The sequence below is a fragment of the Monodon monoceros genome, unplaced genomic scaffold (genome assembly GCF_005190385.1).
Source record: "Monodon monoceros isolate NGI ecotype Baffin Bay Population unplaced genomic scaffold, NGI_Narwhal_1 Super_Scaffold_22, whole genome shotgun sequence".
NCBI lineage: Eukaryota > Metazoa > Chordata > Mammalia > Artiodactyla > Monodontidae > Monodon > Monodon monoceros.
In genome coordinates, this window is record NW_021703779.1 from 2,030,828 (window position 1) to 2,047,241 (window position 16,414).

At 44.6% G+C, this 16,414-nt stretch overlaps 1 protein-coding gene across 5 annotated transcripts in view; it reads left to right on the forward strand.

Moving 5' to 3' along the window:
* The window catches only part of ARHGAP6 (Rho GTPase activating protein 6), a 489,643-nt gene extending 483,983 nt beyond the window's left edge, over positions 1-5,660 (forward strand). For all 5 annotated transcript variants that reach the window (XM_029240473.1, XM_029240475.1, XM_029240474.1 and 2 more), the window contains 2 exons: positions 881-961; positions 3,674-5,660. In XM_029240473.1, coding sequence (XP_029096306.1) covers positions 881-961; positions 3,674-4,359 — 767 coding nt within the window. In that variant the 3' untranslated portion in view covers positions 4,360-5,660. The remainder of the gene's footprint in view (positions 1-880; positions 962-3,673) is intronic.
* The last annotated feature ends 10,754 nt before the right edge of the window (positions 5,661-16,414 follow it).

The window sequence follows — 16,414 nt, forward strand, 5'->3', positions numbered from 1 at the left end:
ATCCAGTAGACGTTTGCTTCTAGAAATATCATTATTATCAGAATTGTAGTGAGGATTAAATGAGACGGTGAAAACACCTAAGATAGTGCCTTAGGCTGTAAATATTTACAGACAGACTAAGGGGATGTATGAATAACTACGTGCAGGACTGACTCTGTTGCTGCCAGATAAAGAAACTATAACTATTCCTCTGTCTGTATGTTAATGCGGTCAGAGCTGTTGCCACCCGTCACAATTCTACTCGTTTCCTATTGCTGCCGTAACAAAAGACCACAAACTTAGTGGTTTAAAACAACACACAAATTTATTATCATACAGTTCTGGACATCAGAAATCTAAAATGGGTCCACAGGGCTGTGTTCCTTCCGGAGACTCTAGGGAACAATCTGTTTCCTTGCCTTTTCCAGCTTCCAGAGGCTGCCTGCATTCTTTGGTTCCTGGCCCCTTCCTCCATCTTTAAAGCCAGCAACGTAGCATCTTCTATCTTGCCTCCCTCTTATAAAGACCCTTGTGATTACATCGGGCTCGCACGGATAATCCAGGATCATCTCCTCATCTTAAAATCCATAATTTAAGCACACCTGCAGAGTCCCTTTTGAATATAACATCTTTACAGGTTCTGGGGATCATGACACGGACATCTTTGTGGGAGTCCTTATTCTGTCTACCACAGCCATCACAGAGAAAGAGCCTTTTTGTAAACCTCAAATGGAATAAGCGTCTTAAAAGGCAGGTCTGCATCGTATTCTGCCTTGTATCCATCACAATCTCGAATATAGTACTTTGAGCAAAAGAGATGTTATAAACATATTTGTTTATTGATGTTTTGCTCTTCGGTTTGATTGTGAGTTACATACCTTTTTTATACACTTCTTCCTAGATGTGGCAGAGGAGGCTTTCAATATCTGGGGAACTTGGCATTCAACATTAAAAAGTGGATCCAAAGACCCAGGAATGACAGGTAAAGGATAATTTTTTAAAACTGGTATTTCATTTACTTTTTAAGTTAATTTCCTTTCATTTTCACCTTACTATCATCGTAATATTGTTTGGAAAATGCTGGAAACAGAGAAAAAAGGGATAAAGCTATACTTATCCTTTCCACCAAAGTACATCAGTCTTTGACTTTATTTCGTTTCATTTGCAAGAGTTTTTAAAAATAGTTACAGTCATTCTCTCTGTGTACCTTTATGTGATTTGTTTACCGTCCATTCTCCAGTTATTTTCCATTATTATTGTTGAGAGCCATGTAGTATGCCAGATGCATATTCGTAGTTTAGAGCCCAATGCTGGGACAATGAGTTGTTTCCATTTTTTATTGATGTTGTGATAAGTTATGATGTCAGGGACCTCTTTTGTGTAACTTTTTTTTTTTTTGGTATTTTAAGTTATTAACAAATTCACAAAATTTCAGAAAGCCAGTTACAAATCCAGAATAGTAAAGTGGGGGACTCCCCTGGTGGTCCAGTGGTTAGGACTGCAAGCTTCCACTGCTGAGGGCCTGGGTTCAATCCCTGGTTGGGAAACTAAGATCCTGCAAGCCGCGTGGTGCAGCAAAAACAAAAACAAAACAAACAAAAAAACAGAATAGGAAAGTGGGTCAAAAATGATGAACCTTTTCAAGAATTCAGAGGTACGGTCACTTCACATTCCACAGAAGATGCGTTGTCTTATGCCCCATAAGCTGTAGGTGGCAGTGCCATTTCACTGTACTGTCCGTGTCACTTGAACCTCATTCGTATTGCACATCACTGCGTTTGCATTTTGGCTTCCTTAAAGAGCAAAATTGTATTATTTTCATTTGCCTTTCTTTCTCACCAGTATTTTTTCATTTTTCTGTTGATCAGCTGAATTTCCCCCACTGATTATCAGTTATGTCATTGGCTATTTGTGTATGCTAGTGTTTTTAAAATTGCTTCTTACAAACTCTTCCTATCATAAAGACGTTAACCCTTTGTCCCCTTTGTTTGCCACTGATATTATTATCCCTTGCAGTTTTTTCCCCTTTTTGGATATCTGAAATTTTTTCAATGTTTTACATAAGTAAGTCTATCACTCTCTCTTGTTGTGAATTATTTCACAAAATTAATCTTTACTTTTACTTAAGCATTGGAGAGTCAGTCATCTATGCACTTTTCCCTTTCATAGTGTTCCATTATTTTAACCCTTAATTCTTTAACCCATCTGGAATACATGTTAATATATTGCATGAAGTGTGTAAATTGTTTTGTTTTATTGTTTCTCCCAAATGTGTGTGTATGTATGTATATGTGTGTGTACATGTGTGTATATGTTCCCTTTCTCATTGTTTTGTAACACCTCCCATATTACAGTTTTAAAGCGTGGTACATTTTTAATTTAATGGCCTCTAATCCAGTTTGAGTACTGATCCATTATCTAACTACATCTCATTGTATCCCATGAAGTGCTTTACTGCCTTTCCCCCCAAGGATAAAGTATTCCACGATATTCTCCTCTGTTTTCCTTCGCTGTTCCAACTCTGATCTGTCCCTGTATAAATGCTCATATGCCCCTCTCTCCCCAAAATGATCTGCTCTCTTTCCCTGCCTGCTAAAAAGAAATGAGAGGACAGGGCAAATCCATAGGAAAAAGGCAGCCTGGGGACATAGGCCCCAGGAACCCCTCGTTTGCTTGTGAAATGCACTGTTTTGCTCTCCTTTCAATTTCCTGAGGAAAGTTGTATCAGTTAGGGAAGGCTAACTGCTGTAAGAAACACCCCCTAAATGTCAGTGGCTTAACCTCTCACAGGTTGATTTCTCCCTCACCGCCCAGTCCACTGTGGATTGTGCAGGACGATTAAGGGTGGGAGTGCTCTGTTCCACAGAGTCATTCAGGGGCTCAAGTTCCATCTAGCCAGTGGCTCCCCCATCCTCAGAGGCTGGAGTCTTCCGTGGTTTTTCCATCCTGGGCTAGAAGTTAAAGGAAGGGAGCAAGCAGGAAAGACTAGGAGTGCATTTGGGTTTTTGTTTGTTTGTTTGTTCAGTTTTTTATTAGACCAGGCCTAGAAATGGCTCACATCACACCTCTGCACATGTGTTAGCCAGACCTCATTTATGTGGCCCTCCTAACTGCAACGGAGGCTGGGAAATGTCATCCAGTAGGGAAAGGGGACGATTTGGTGAACAACGAGCCGGTCTCTCCCACAGTGGAGGTGGTGGAACGTACACAGCGGCTGCTGTCTTCATTATCTTCTGGCACCAAATGAGGCACTTTTGATTCATTTCATTATTCCTACAGCTTTAATTGACACAATAGAAACATGGAAACATTTGTGTCTCCTCTGGATTGCAAGTTGCACTGAACAGGAAGGGAATGTTCCTTTCACCTTCTAGGTTCAGAAAAGTTTTCATAACCACGCAGAAGGGGGCTTTCCTAAAACATAACTTAGGGCCAAGGACTATCCGGTTGCATTTGACAGCTAACCTGTCGGAGTCCAGGCATCTGTCGTTGGAGCTGCTTCACGAATTGTGCCAGTAATCAAAAAGCACTGCACATGTCTCTTACTAGGAGGTCTTTTACTTTAGGCAACAACAACTAAGCGTGTCGGCGCTTCTTCAGTTTTTGAAATTGGCAGTAGGAAGGAGATAACAGGGCATCCCGACAGGGGTTCTACAAACCAATTCCATTTCTCGTCCTTCTCTCCGGCTCCCAGGTTCCTACGGAGACATTTTTGAAAGCAGCTCCCTCCGACCGGGGCCGTGTTCTCTTTCGCAAGGGAACCTGTCCCCAAATTCGCCCCGGTGGCAGGGGAGCCCCATGGAACTGGACAGCAGTGCGCAGGTCAGTGGCAGGACTCAGACCACGAGCACCATCGCCGAGTGCAGGGCGCACGCCCCCGTGGCCCGCGTCTGCAGCACGCCCCCCATCAAGGGCGGCGGGGGCGGGAGGCGCGCGCCAAGGCCAAGGCCGGAGCCGTGCTGGACCGAAGACCTCGCGGAGCGCGAGCCGGAGGCGGCCTGGCTGCAGAGGAGAGCCAAGCCTCTGCACCAGAGACCTGCAGAGGGTGCGAGGCGCGACAAGAGGCCTCCTCCTCCATATCCTGGTCCAGGGAAGCAGGCCCTAGCATCGGCCCAGCAGCCCGCGGAGCCGCCGCTGTGGAGGCCTCAGAGGCCAGAAGGAGGCTCGGGAACAGCTTTGGAAGAGGGAATCCAAAGAGCCGAGCGAGAGCGTCAGGCCGCCCAGCAGAAAGCGAGCAGCGCCTACCCCAGTCCCGCCAGCGATCGGAACAGTAAGACCTTGGGGGAACCCAGCTGGCTCGACTGGCAGAGGGAGCGGTGGCAGATCTGGGAGCTCTTATCCACCGACAACCCCGATGCCCTCCCGGAAACGCTGGTATGAGATGAGCCCTCCATGCTCAGCCCTCACGTCCCAAACAGCCTTCTTCCACTCAGTAGGGGAAAAAGTGGGTGTTGGACAATTGGGCACTTACTTGTTTTTCTTCTTTTACACTTTAAAAAAAAAAATAACACGAGAAAAGTCAGTTCACTTAAAGATATAGAGCACTAGGACCCTGGCCATTTATAATAAGATTCTATTGCATAGCCAGCCTTCAGAAAAAACAAAACCAGAAGTGGATGCTAATACCCAATCTAAAAGCTATTCACATTGGCTCTGTATAAGATACAACTCTTGCTTTGGTATAGCTTAATTGTATTTATGTGTCTTCAGTTTTGACTCTTGTATATTCTGTAACAGATTATGTATGATAATCCTATATGTTATATTCACAGAAAACAGAAGGAACACATTTTTAAATCACTTATTCTAAGTAATGAGATTCTATAGAGTGTTCTAGAATACGCACAAGCAGGTTTCTGTGCTTTGGCCATAGCTTGTTAACTGGGGACAGCCCTTCCTTCGATGCCTGAGGGAAACACTAACAAAACAAAATAAAACAGAATATGAGAAGCCATATTTTTCTCTAGTAGTGAGATACGAAAAATACAGTCACTGAATGCCTTTTCATATTGAATATGTTTTAGGGAAAATATTAAATTTGGTACATTATGGAATATAGTTTTAGAATCTGTTCAGAAAGAATTCAGAGAGAAAGGCCGTGCCTGACAAAGAAAGAATAATTAAGAAGTTGTCCTTCCCATTTTAGGTCAAATTCAATTTTATATAGACCATATATAATATATATTTATAATGTACGATTTTTATGTATTTTTCAAAACTGCAAACTGGAATCCAACTATAAAGTGTTTGAGGGTCAAAAGAGAGTATTCAAGTTACAGAACATGGTTTTTCCTTTTGCCCCATAATCAGTATTAACCAAATTATATGCAGTGCTTTGTGAAGTAAGTCATATTTGGAAAAAGATTAAGCTCTGTATTTACATTGTGCCAAAGGCTGAGGAAATGTTTTCTTTGGTAATTTTATGTGTAGTGTAAAGTGTTCCTACCACAGTGCGGTAGTAAATTTGAAGTTTTTCAGCTGCAAAACAATTTTTGGCCAGCAGGTGGCAATTCGCTTCAGTATTTTATGAAAATTTTTTTTCACTTCATAAGGGAATGTGTATTATAGAAAAAGATGGTTTTTTTAATATAAAACATGCTACTCTTAATTTTCATATTGGCGATGACATTTTCAGTGGTGTTTCCTAAATTTCTTACTTGTGCCATAATGAATAAAAAGTTAAGCAAAGCCTTCGTTCCCTGGCATTAAATCTAGTGAATGAACTCGCACCCCATTCCAAACGTACACTTCCCTATCCCCAAGTCCAAGTGTAATAAATACTGGCAGTACTATACATACACAGCTAAAGAGCTAGTAAAAAATATCAGGTGGCTTGGGGACGTAACCCGTTGACACTGAAGCAAGTGAAGGCTGATTGTCACTCATTTGAAACTCAATTGTCGATGAGGAAGTGGTTTGCTCCAGGATGGGAACTCAGGTTTCCCACCTGCTGGACAGGTGTTGCCCAACACAATCCTTGTAAATTACATCTGCACTATAGGCCTTAGATGCTCCTTTTGCTTCCGGGCTGAAATAATGAAGTCTAAAAATGCTATCTGATGCCTCTTATCGGGGGAATGATAAGGATATCTTCAAGCTCTGTCACTGGGTCCAGCACTTCTGCCACTGGCAGGAACTCGGGAGGGATTCGCCTGCCGGCCTCTGGTTCCTCCTGGCTGCCCACACGCAGCCCAAAGTTGCCAACAAGACCCAGAGCAAACGCTGTCTGACTGTGGACCACAGGTTGCTCTCCTGTGCCACCTCTTCTCTTTCTCCTCCCGCTGACTCTGTGTTTTCTTGGCTTTGAATTTGACACCAGTCTGCCCAGTTCTCTGTCTCCTTTCTGGACTCAACTGCCTGATATATGGGACCCCCCCCCCGACCAGGTTCTTGCCCTAATAGTCCTGTTTCGAAAACTGCCAGGTCAGATGGCCCTGAGGCTGACGTCTGTGTCACAAAAGGTAAAGTATGTCTATCTATTAATAGATCAAGAATAGTCCAGAAAACATGGCTCGAAATATTTTTTATATAATTAAATTGTGGTGTGTGTGTGTGTGTGTGTGTGTGTGCTGTGCCTGTTTATGCCCATGTACGTACATGTAATGAACAATATTCACTCTCCCTTTCTCTTTAGATGGTTTAAGCCCAGTGGCCCTAACTTTAGCTTAGCGAGTGAAAGCTTGTTTCTCAGATGCCTTTATCACATTGAAAGTAAGCTGTTTCTTAAAATTAATTTTTATTGGAGTATAATTGCTTTACAATGTTGTTAGTTTCTACCATACAGCAAAGTGAATCAGCTATACATATACGTATATCCCCTTTTCTTGGATTTCCTCCCCGTTTAAGTCACCACAGAGCACTGAGTAGAATTCCCTGAGCTGTACAGTAGGTTCTCCTTAGTTATCTATTTTATACATAGTATCAATAGTGTATATATGTCGATCCCAATCTCCCAATTCATCCCACCCACCCCCCTTTCCCCCCTTGGTGTCCATACGTTTGTCTTCTGTGCCTGAAAATAAGCTGTTTTAAAACACACACACAAGCCCCAAAGACCTGAGTCGAAATCGGAGTCATTTCTAACACCTTGTAAACGTTATAATACCTGACAAGACAAAAAAAAACCAAACTCTTTCAATTTGGACAGAACCATTTAACAGGCTGTTGAAGTCACTCATTCCTGGGAGCAAAGAGATCCTACAATCAAGAAAAAAGCTCCAGGGGCTTCCCTGGTAGCGCAGTGGTTGAGAGTCCACCTGCCGATGCAGGGGACACGGGTTCGTGCCCCGGTCCGGGAGGATCCCACATGCCGCGGAGCGGCTGGGCCCGTGAGCCATGGCCGCTGAGCCTGCGCGTCCGGAGCCTGTGCTCCGCAACGGGAGAGGCCACAGCAGTGAGAGGCCCGCGTACCGCAAAAGAAAAAAAGAAAAGAAAAAAGCTCCAACGTGCCACAGATGTCTCTGCATCTTTGAATACTCAATCACCGTTTTTGTGTCTCTGCCAGTGGGGCAGAATGATGGCAGAAATGGCCAAATAGGAATCTGTCTTGATCTAAGAAGCTATTAACATACGTTTGTTGTGGGTTTTTATAGAAAAAAAAAAATCTACCAATGGAGTTCGTGCAAATTGAAGAAATTTCTAAAAAAGCCCAGCTTGCTGCTTTTCTTATGCACATTTTAATACACATCTGCTTGGCAGAGAAACAGCATTGGGATTAAATCTAAGGAGATGCCAGGACCGGGTCCAGGCCTGTGGTGTATGTCTCTCTGATAAGCAAACTGCAGGAGGCGGACTCCAGCGAACTGAGAAGAAAGGAAATGACTGAGGAAGAGTCACACAGAGATGAAAACAGGACAACATCTCGACCGGACAGAATTTTAAAACAGGACTAAATCAGTAGCAAATATTCTTCTCGAGAAGAAAATCCAAACCACAGGAAAGTTCCAATGAAGGTAGGAATTCATTGGCACGGTCAAGGCGGCGGATGACGTCGTGAAGACGTGGAGCTGCAGACAGTGGTCTCTGGGGTGCGGACCCCTGGCCTGGCGTGGTCTGCGGTTCCTCACGGTGCACAGAGCACCAGCCCCAGCCGAAGGCCCCCGCAGGTTTCAGAAGGGTCGGAAAATTCTCTCAATTCAATTTGAGCAACATCTGTTCAGACTTGAGTGAGCAACTCAGACTCATCCCAGTCTGCCTGGGCCATCCCAGGTTTAGTAATAAAAGCTCCACATCCTGGCATGGTAGGGAAAGGGGCCAGGATCCAGAGTGCGCCACCTTGGTACCTCTCAGGTAGGGTCGCCGGATAAGATACAGGAAGCCCAGTTCAACTGGAATGTCAGGTAAATGACTAATCTTAATTTAGTGTATCTCGGGTACCATTTGGGATATACTTACACTTTTAAAAGATTCGTTGTCCCAGATATTGCATGGGACACACAAATATTGCAAAAGGATTTGCTGTTTATCTGACATTCCAGTTGAACTGAGCATCTATTTGCTAAGTGTGGCCACCCTGGTCTGCAGCCTTGCTAGCCACTAGGTCCCCAACAGCCTGCTTGACATCTACACCGAACGCCCCACGGTGCCTCAACAGCCCTGAACGACCGACTGCAGCCTCGACTTCCACGTGGAGCCACGTGGTCTCCAGCCCCTACCCACCTCTCCGTCCAGGGAGTCTCACCTGCAGCCTCCCTGGGATCCCAGGCTTGTTGACTCATTTTGTCGTAGGCTTGTCCCTGCTTAAAAAACATCGGGGCCAGCTTTTCCCTCTGGCCTACAGGACAAGGTCCACATCCTTGGTGATGACGTCAAGACGCTCCACAATCTGGTCTCGATCTGCCGTCTGCATCTCATCTCTCCCCGTATACTCTGGCCACGTGCAGAAAACTCCCCATTCCCACGGACAGGACACGCTTTCCTGCCTCTGTCCCAAGGGCCTCGAATGCTCTTCCTTGTTTTTCCTATTCAGTCAAATGCTAATTTTCTTGTAAAACTAGCTTGACTCCTCCCCTCCCACAAACACGCTGAATCGCCGCTTACTCCGGCATTTGGCGCAGGTGGCCATGTTAACAAGCGTCGCCGTGCATTATGGGTACGGCCGTACATTTTTATCTGTAGGTCATTCCCACTCTGTCCGTGACGCTGGGGACTACGTCCTCAGGACTTGGCAGAGACCGGACATAGAGTTGGTGTTTGATAAATGTTGGCTGAACGTATGTGTATAAATACGATCGAGCAGTTTACCACGCAGTGGAGAAAAAGTACAAGGCCGCCCACCGTCTGGCAAGTACGAAGGTAGGACTTTATTTTCCAGATAAAAAGGTTTTTAGAGAAAGGAGGAGACAGCCTGGGGAGAAGCTGATGGCAAGCACGGAGACACTGTGGGCGGGCGGGTGGCCTGTGATGCATCACCTTTTCACTCCTAAGATTTAAACGTTAATAGTAAACGTGAGAAGCAGGTGTGTATTTCCATGGTTCCTGGCTGGCGCTCAATAAGTATTTGATGATTGAAGAAACAGTGACGTTTCAAAGTGTGGGCTTCAGGGTCAGAGAGAACACAGCTTGACTACCGGCTTTATCATTCATTAGCTGGGTACCAGTTACTTTAAGTGGCTAATTCTCCATTTCCTCAGAGTAGTCGAAGCATAATAACACGCAACTCCCAGGATTGTTCTGAAGGTTAAGTGAGAAAATACCTAGAGTTGCGGCAGCCATACAACACGTATTCAACAACTGGCAGTATAATTGGTGTCCCATGTGAGATCACTTTAGAAAAAATAAATTGGGGCCCTCGGCTGCGAAATGCAGGTACGATGAGCTAACGTTTATTGACGACACCTGCTCGGTCTAAGTTTCACTCACATTAACTCATTTCATCCCCCACAAGCGGTAGACTGGAACCATGACTGTTCTCATTTTCCAGGGGGCACAAAAGACTCAAATGGGTTGCCCAAGGTCGCATAGCTGGAAGGTAGCAGGACCAGGATTTGGTGGCGGGCCATCCAAGTGTGCAGACCTGCTGTTTGGACCGAACCTCCCGTTGTCCACTAGGGGGAGCAAAGCTGTTTCTTGTTTCCTTACAAACAAGATGCCCACGTTTGCTTAGAGGGTGTAGGTGTTTAATCACCAGTTAAACAAAAGACGCTTTAACAGGAGAAAAGGGTTTATTTCATATGCATACAGGAACCAACAGAAGAATTATCTGGGTCCTTAAATAGTTAAAGGTTTACAGACGTAACCTAGCAGGGAACAGGGAGTGGGGAGAAACAGCTTCTAAGGGAAAAACAAATAGGTTTATTTAAGAAAAACAAACGGGTTTTTAGGAGAGCAGACAGATAAGAAAGTTTTTGATAATGGTTGTCTATACAGGTAAGATCAGTCTTTCTGTCTCCATCAGGACCATAAAACTCCCCCAGAGAGGGGATTTATGGTAGCGTCATTTCCCAGAAGTTGCTTTTAGTCAGATAAGGGAAGCTCAGGAAGGCTTTTTTCTGCATCTGTTGAATCTCAAATGTCTTCAGCTTAAAACCGTCTTTATGCCAAGTCTGGGATTCTGAGTGTTCTTCTCCACAAGGGTAAAATGAATTAGAGAAGGAATTAGAAACACGCTTATTCATGCAGGAAAGAAACATGGCAACTCAGTGGTCAGAGTCTTCTTAAAGTAAAATCACTTTACTTGGTCAAAGACCAAGGATCTGGGTCCAGAATCTGCTTGGGAAACTCAGTCATGAGGGGCACCTGAGGGCAGATGAGCCGCCTGGTTGGTTTTCCTTCCTGTTGCTTCGTAGGAGGTGAGCTGGCCGCCATCAGCTGCTTATCCCATCTGGAGGGGCGGATGCCATTGTGGCCGTGAGCGCAGCTGAGCTTGGCAGAAGGGCAAAGACTTGCTAGGGACCAAGGGCAGTTCTGGTTTGCAGTGTCACTGCCGAGCAAAGTGTGCAAAGAAGCAATTCAGCAGTGACAGAGCGCAGACGCCAGAGGGACAAGCTGGCCTGGCACTGGTGAGGTTTTTCACAGCCATTCTGCAAACATGAATGTTACGCGTTGAATTGTGTCCACCACCAAAAAGGTGCTGAAGTCCTAACCCCCAGTACCTGTGAGTGACCTTATTTGGAAAGAGGGTCTTTGCAGACGATCAACTTAAGATGAGGTCATTAGGGTGGGCCCTAATCTAGCAAGACTGTTGCCCTAATAAAAAGGGGGAAGTTTGGACGCAGAGACAGACGCATACCCAGGGAGAACGCCTTGTGAAGACTGGAGTTCTGCTGTCACAAGCCAAGAACTGCCAGAACCTGGGAGAGAGGCCCAGAACAGACCTTCTAGCACCTTCGGAGGGGGCACAGCTCTGTCAACATCTTGATCTTACTCGTAGCTTCCAGAACTGGGAGGGAATACATTTCTGGTGTTCAAACCACCCTGTTTGTGGCACTTCGTTACGCCCTTGCAAGCGAGTATGGTGAAGAAAACTCAATCAGCAGAGACAACCCAGAACACCTCTGCAGCTCAGGGGAGCGGCCACCAGGAAAGCATTTGCCTTTTGAGACCACGATTCACACAGAAGAAGTACCCAGTATCAGAGGGGTTTTCTGTGTCCCCGTTGGGTGGGCACTGTCTTCACCCCATTGTCACCTTCCCCAGCCCCCATCGTCACCTACCAAAGCGATGTGAGATGAACTTTCAAAGGAAAGGTTTTCGTTATTAAAACAAGACAAAGGTGGAATTCTGCAACATTTAGAACTGAGGGGAGTGGGAGAACTTCAAGGACGACTTGGGAATAAGCAACGTTGGACAAGTGGCACTTGCACGTAACATTTGCTTTCACATTTCCTACTTGGAACTTTGACCCACGGCTGTGTAAATACATGGCAGTTGTAAATGCATCGCAAAGATGGGGCGTGTGGAAGGGCAGAGGATTTGAAGGATGCAGGAGGAACGGGAAGCTCGAACCCTGGCCCCAGGGTCAGCAGCTGGAACCCTGGCCCCAGGGCCAGCAGCGTCAGCGTCTCCTGGGCACGCTCGCTCTCGGAGTGCCAATTCTCATGGGACCTACTGAATCAGGACCCCTGGCGGTAGGCAATCTGCATTTTAACAAGCCCTCCAGGGGATTCTGATCTACACACAATTTTGAAGAGCATCTAGCTGGGGAAACCACGGAATGGGGAGAGGTGGAGTGGGGAAAGGCAGCAAGACCCAAAATGCTGCCCTAATGCAATACTTTGTCTGAACAGTATCGAGTCATTTTTTTTTACATCTTTATTGGAGTATAATTGCTTTACAATGGTGTGTTAGTTTCTGCTTTATAACAAAGTGAATCAGTTATACATATACATATATCCCCATGTCTATTCCCTCTTGCGTCTCCCTCCCTCCCACCCTCCCTATCCCACCCCTGTAGGTGGTCACATATTTTTTCAAGTCAGATGAAACAGGAAATCATAAAATGAGTTTGCCTTACGTTTTAACTGAAAGCACAAAAGGACACCATTTGCTAAGCTTCCAGCGTGGAGCCGAGGCTGTTTCTTTCTCTGGGTGCAGGAGGGCCAGCAGCCCACCTCCCGCTTCTTAGCTCATCCACAGCCATCGTCTAACATCCCGCTTCCAGTTTATTTGCAGCAAAGTGTAGAAACCACTGCGAAGCGGTGAGCAAAGAATTATTCTGGATGTCTACAGGATTTCCCCAGTGCTTTCCAGTTTCATGGCAGTATTTTTAGTGATTCTCCTTTAAACCCTTCTTAATCACTCCTTAGTATGTACAGACTTGGTTTATGCATCGTCTTTCGTTTTGCTTAATTAAGTTACTGACTCTTGGTAGACTGACTGCTCGGCTACTAGGAGCAGAGGGGCATCTGTTAGCTGTAGGGACCGGCCAGCACATTGTTTTCCTTTTCTGCAAGCAGATTTATTGAGCTATAAGTATATACCAGACACTTCACACCCTTAAAGTGTACAATTCAGTGGTTTCCAATCTAGTCACAGAGTTGAGTTGTGCAACCATCAATTTTAGAACATTTTCATCACCCCTGAAAGAAAACCCTACACCCATTAGCAGTCACTCCCCGTTCCTCTCTCACCCCAACTGTGGCAACCACTAATCTACTTTCTGCCTCTATAGATTTACCTATTCTAGACATTTCTATACATGGAATCATACCATATTTGGCCCTTTGTATTGCTTAGCATAATGTTTTCAAGATTCATCCACATTGTAGCATATATCGGTGTTTCATTCCTTTTTATGGCTGAATAAGATTCCATTGTATGGATGGACGACAATTTGTTTGTCCAGTCATCAGTTGATGGACTTTTGGGTTGTTTCTAAGCCAGCACATTTTATAGAGGAAGAGGAAAGCACTGGTTAACCAGGAATTATCTGAAATGTAGTCTTTTAAGAGTGCATCCACTCAGGGAGATCAGCTCGGTGCTTTGTGACCGCCTGGAGGGGTGGGATAGGGAGGGTGGGAAGGAGGGAGACGCAAGAGGGAAGAGATATGGGGATATATGTATATGTATAACAGATTCACTTTGTTATAAAGCAGAAACTAACACACCACTGTAAAGCAATTATACTCCGATAAAGATGTTAAAAAAAAAAGAGTGCATCCATTGATGTACTTTATGTAAAAACTAGTTTGAAGTAGGTTTTCAAACCACATTATTTTCCCTGAGCTTAAAAATTTTCAGCATAAAACATGGCATAACCCAGTCCATCGAATGTGAGAGAAATAGGCCACATAAAACCTAGAATTCTGGTCAGAAAGAAACCTTCAAGAGAATCTATGGAAAGTGAGGCTTATAGACCTAAAGTGATTGTTCAAATCCCCTAGCCAATGCAGAGAATCAGTCTAGAAATGAAGAACCCCAACACTTTCTTCTTCCATTCCACTAGCCACCGTCTCCAGATTTGAAATGCCAACCTAAGAGAGTGAAGGAAAAAATACTTCAATGAAATGACAACTAAGGATGGGATTTTTAAATTAATTAGTGATATAATTCTCTATTGGGCACTGCAGTTTTCTCCAAATGATTCGTCTGGGTTAATCTAAGCACGAGGCCCTCTCCTGGGAATGTAAAAGGTGAGGGGTGTGAGGACCCAGGCCTAATGCCAAACTGGCCCAGATCGATTAAAGAGAAAACTTATTTTCCATTGGTTGTGGGAGACTTACCCCTCCCACCCCGCCTCATATCCACTGGCCGTAAATAAGGATCGGAAAGCTCAGACAGCAACTAGAAGCTATCTAATGATGATGAAAGAAATCAGCCCATTGAGACGAGGTTGAAATTGAGCTTGGAAGGAAGTCATCGGGAGAGATGCAATCGACCAGGCACATGCCCAATCTTGCACTTATGGTGGTGAGTCCCAGCAGGGATTCTCTTCCTTGCAGCCAAAAGCATCCTGATACTATTCCATACCCAGCCACTGAAGAGCCACAGGAACTCATCACATTAACTTATCCTAAATGTAGAAGGAATAGCAATGTGTATAAAAGACGATTCCGCACAGAGCTCCAAAATGATAACCTTTAATCATCCATCAGGACTCCACTGTTACTGTGAAATCGTCTCCCTTCTCACAATTCCTAGGTTATACCACTCAACGTGAATAGTTTCTGCAGCCCCTGTCACATGTGACGATGTATCTGTTAAAGCATTAAGTAAAAGCTAATTATAAATGTAAGCCTCATCCCCCAAATCGATATAGGCTCCCCAAGAAGAAACTTGTCTTAGAAACTTTAATTTCCAGTACCTGCTATGATTTCACAAAAACAGTGGCATGCTTGCCACGTGGTGTGTGTTAAAAACCTGGCAGAAAGTGCCGTCAGCTTTCTCTTCAAAGCAAGAGAGTAGAGTACTGAAGCATGAAGTTAGATGTTTTCCACATATACAAATGGCAGAGAATTTTATTTAAGATACTATGGCTTCCCCTCCATTGCAGCAATAAAATGTGTTATTTCTGTTATTGGGGGGGTTGGAGAAGTGAGATATGTTGCTTTAATATACTGTATATCTAAGAAAGTATGTAATTTTGAAAATTTCACCTTAAGGAGGAATACGTTGCTTTCGAAATGATCATTGGTACATTTTACTTGCAGTAAACATAACGTTGTAAATCCATTTTGAATCTGGGTACATATTCAGTTTCCATGGAGGGGATACCTTTGTGATCCTGAGGACACAATGAGCTACATTTCAAATTAGGAAGCACAAGGGCCTAATTATAATCTTTATTTTTGTCGAGTGGATCTGGCATATTAAGTAAACCAAATGTCACCCTGTTGTGTTTATATTCTTTAGAAGGTCAAAGACTGCTGCTACCTGTCTTTCCCTTTAGCGATTTTAAATAACGTGAGCTCGCTTAGAGCAAGCAGCTGAGTACCTGCTAATCCTCCACATCAGGAGGAGGCCCTGCCGTCCCCCCTCTAGACAGATTCTTCTTGGGAGGAGTCAGAGGGTGGGTATTATTTCTCAGCACTTCTTTTCTTCCCATCCATGCCTTTTCCCCCTTGGTGATGATGAGGCGATGGCTGACAGTCTTTAAGCCTTTCCCAGCTGCAGGCCCTAAGTGCTTTCAGGTGGTTTGGGAGGTGATTAGGCCATGAGGGAGGAGCCCTCAGAAATGGGATTAGTTACCCTATAAAAGAGACCTCAACGAGCTCTCTCGCCCTTCCATCACGTGAACAAAACAAGAAGACGCCATCCCTGAACCCGGAAGCCGGCCCTCCTTACCAGACGCCGGATCTGCCAGTGCCTCGATCTTGGACTTTCCAGCCTCCAGAACGGTACGAAATGAATTTCTATTGTTTATAAGCCACCCAGTTGATGGTATTTGTAATAGCCATGTGAACAAACAAAAACAGTCAGTTCTATTAATTCTTTTTATGGCCAAGAAAGCTGAGGCCCAGAGGTACTGAGATGAGTGAAGGGCTGAGTCGTGGCTCTAAGCCAGCCGTCTGCCTCCAGGACACTCGTTCTTTTTTTCTTTTTCTAAAATTGTGGTATAATTAATGCCGTATAATTTCAGGCGTACAACATGATGGTTCGATATCTGTATATGTTGTACAATGATCATCACAAGAAGGCGTTAACACCTGTCACCTTAGAAGTTTTCCTTTCTTGTGGTGACTTTAATATCTACTCTCTTTGCAACTTTCAAATATGCACTACGGTTTTATTAACTATAGTCCCCACGCTGTACTTTGTACTTATCTGCTTTGTAACTGGAGATTCGCCCCGCACTCGGGCAAGCGCCAACATCAATGTCAACGTCCTACCTACGAGCTCTGGATTTTGGGTGCTTGTGGCCGTTTGGGATTCCGCATATAAGGGAGATCATATGGTATTTGTCTTTCTGGGTCTGACATTCCACGTGGCATAACGCTCTCAAGGTCCTGCCATGCTGTTGCAAATGGCAAGATCTTATTCCTTATTATGGCTGAAT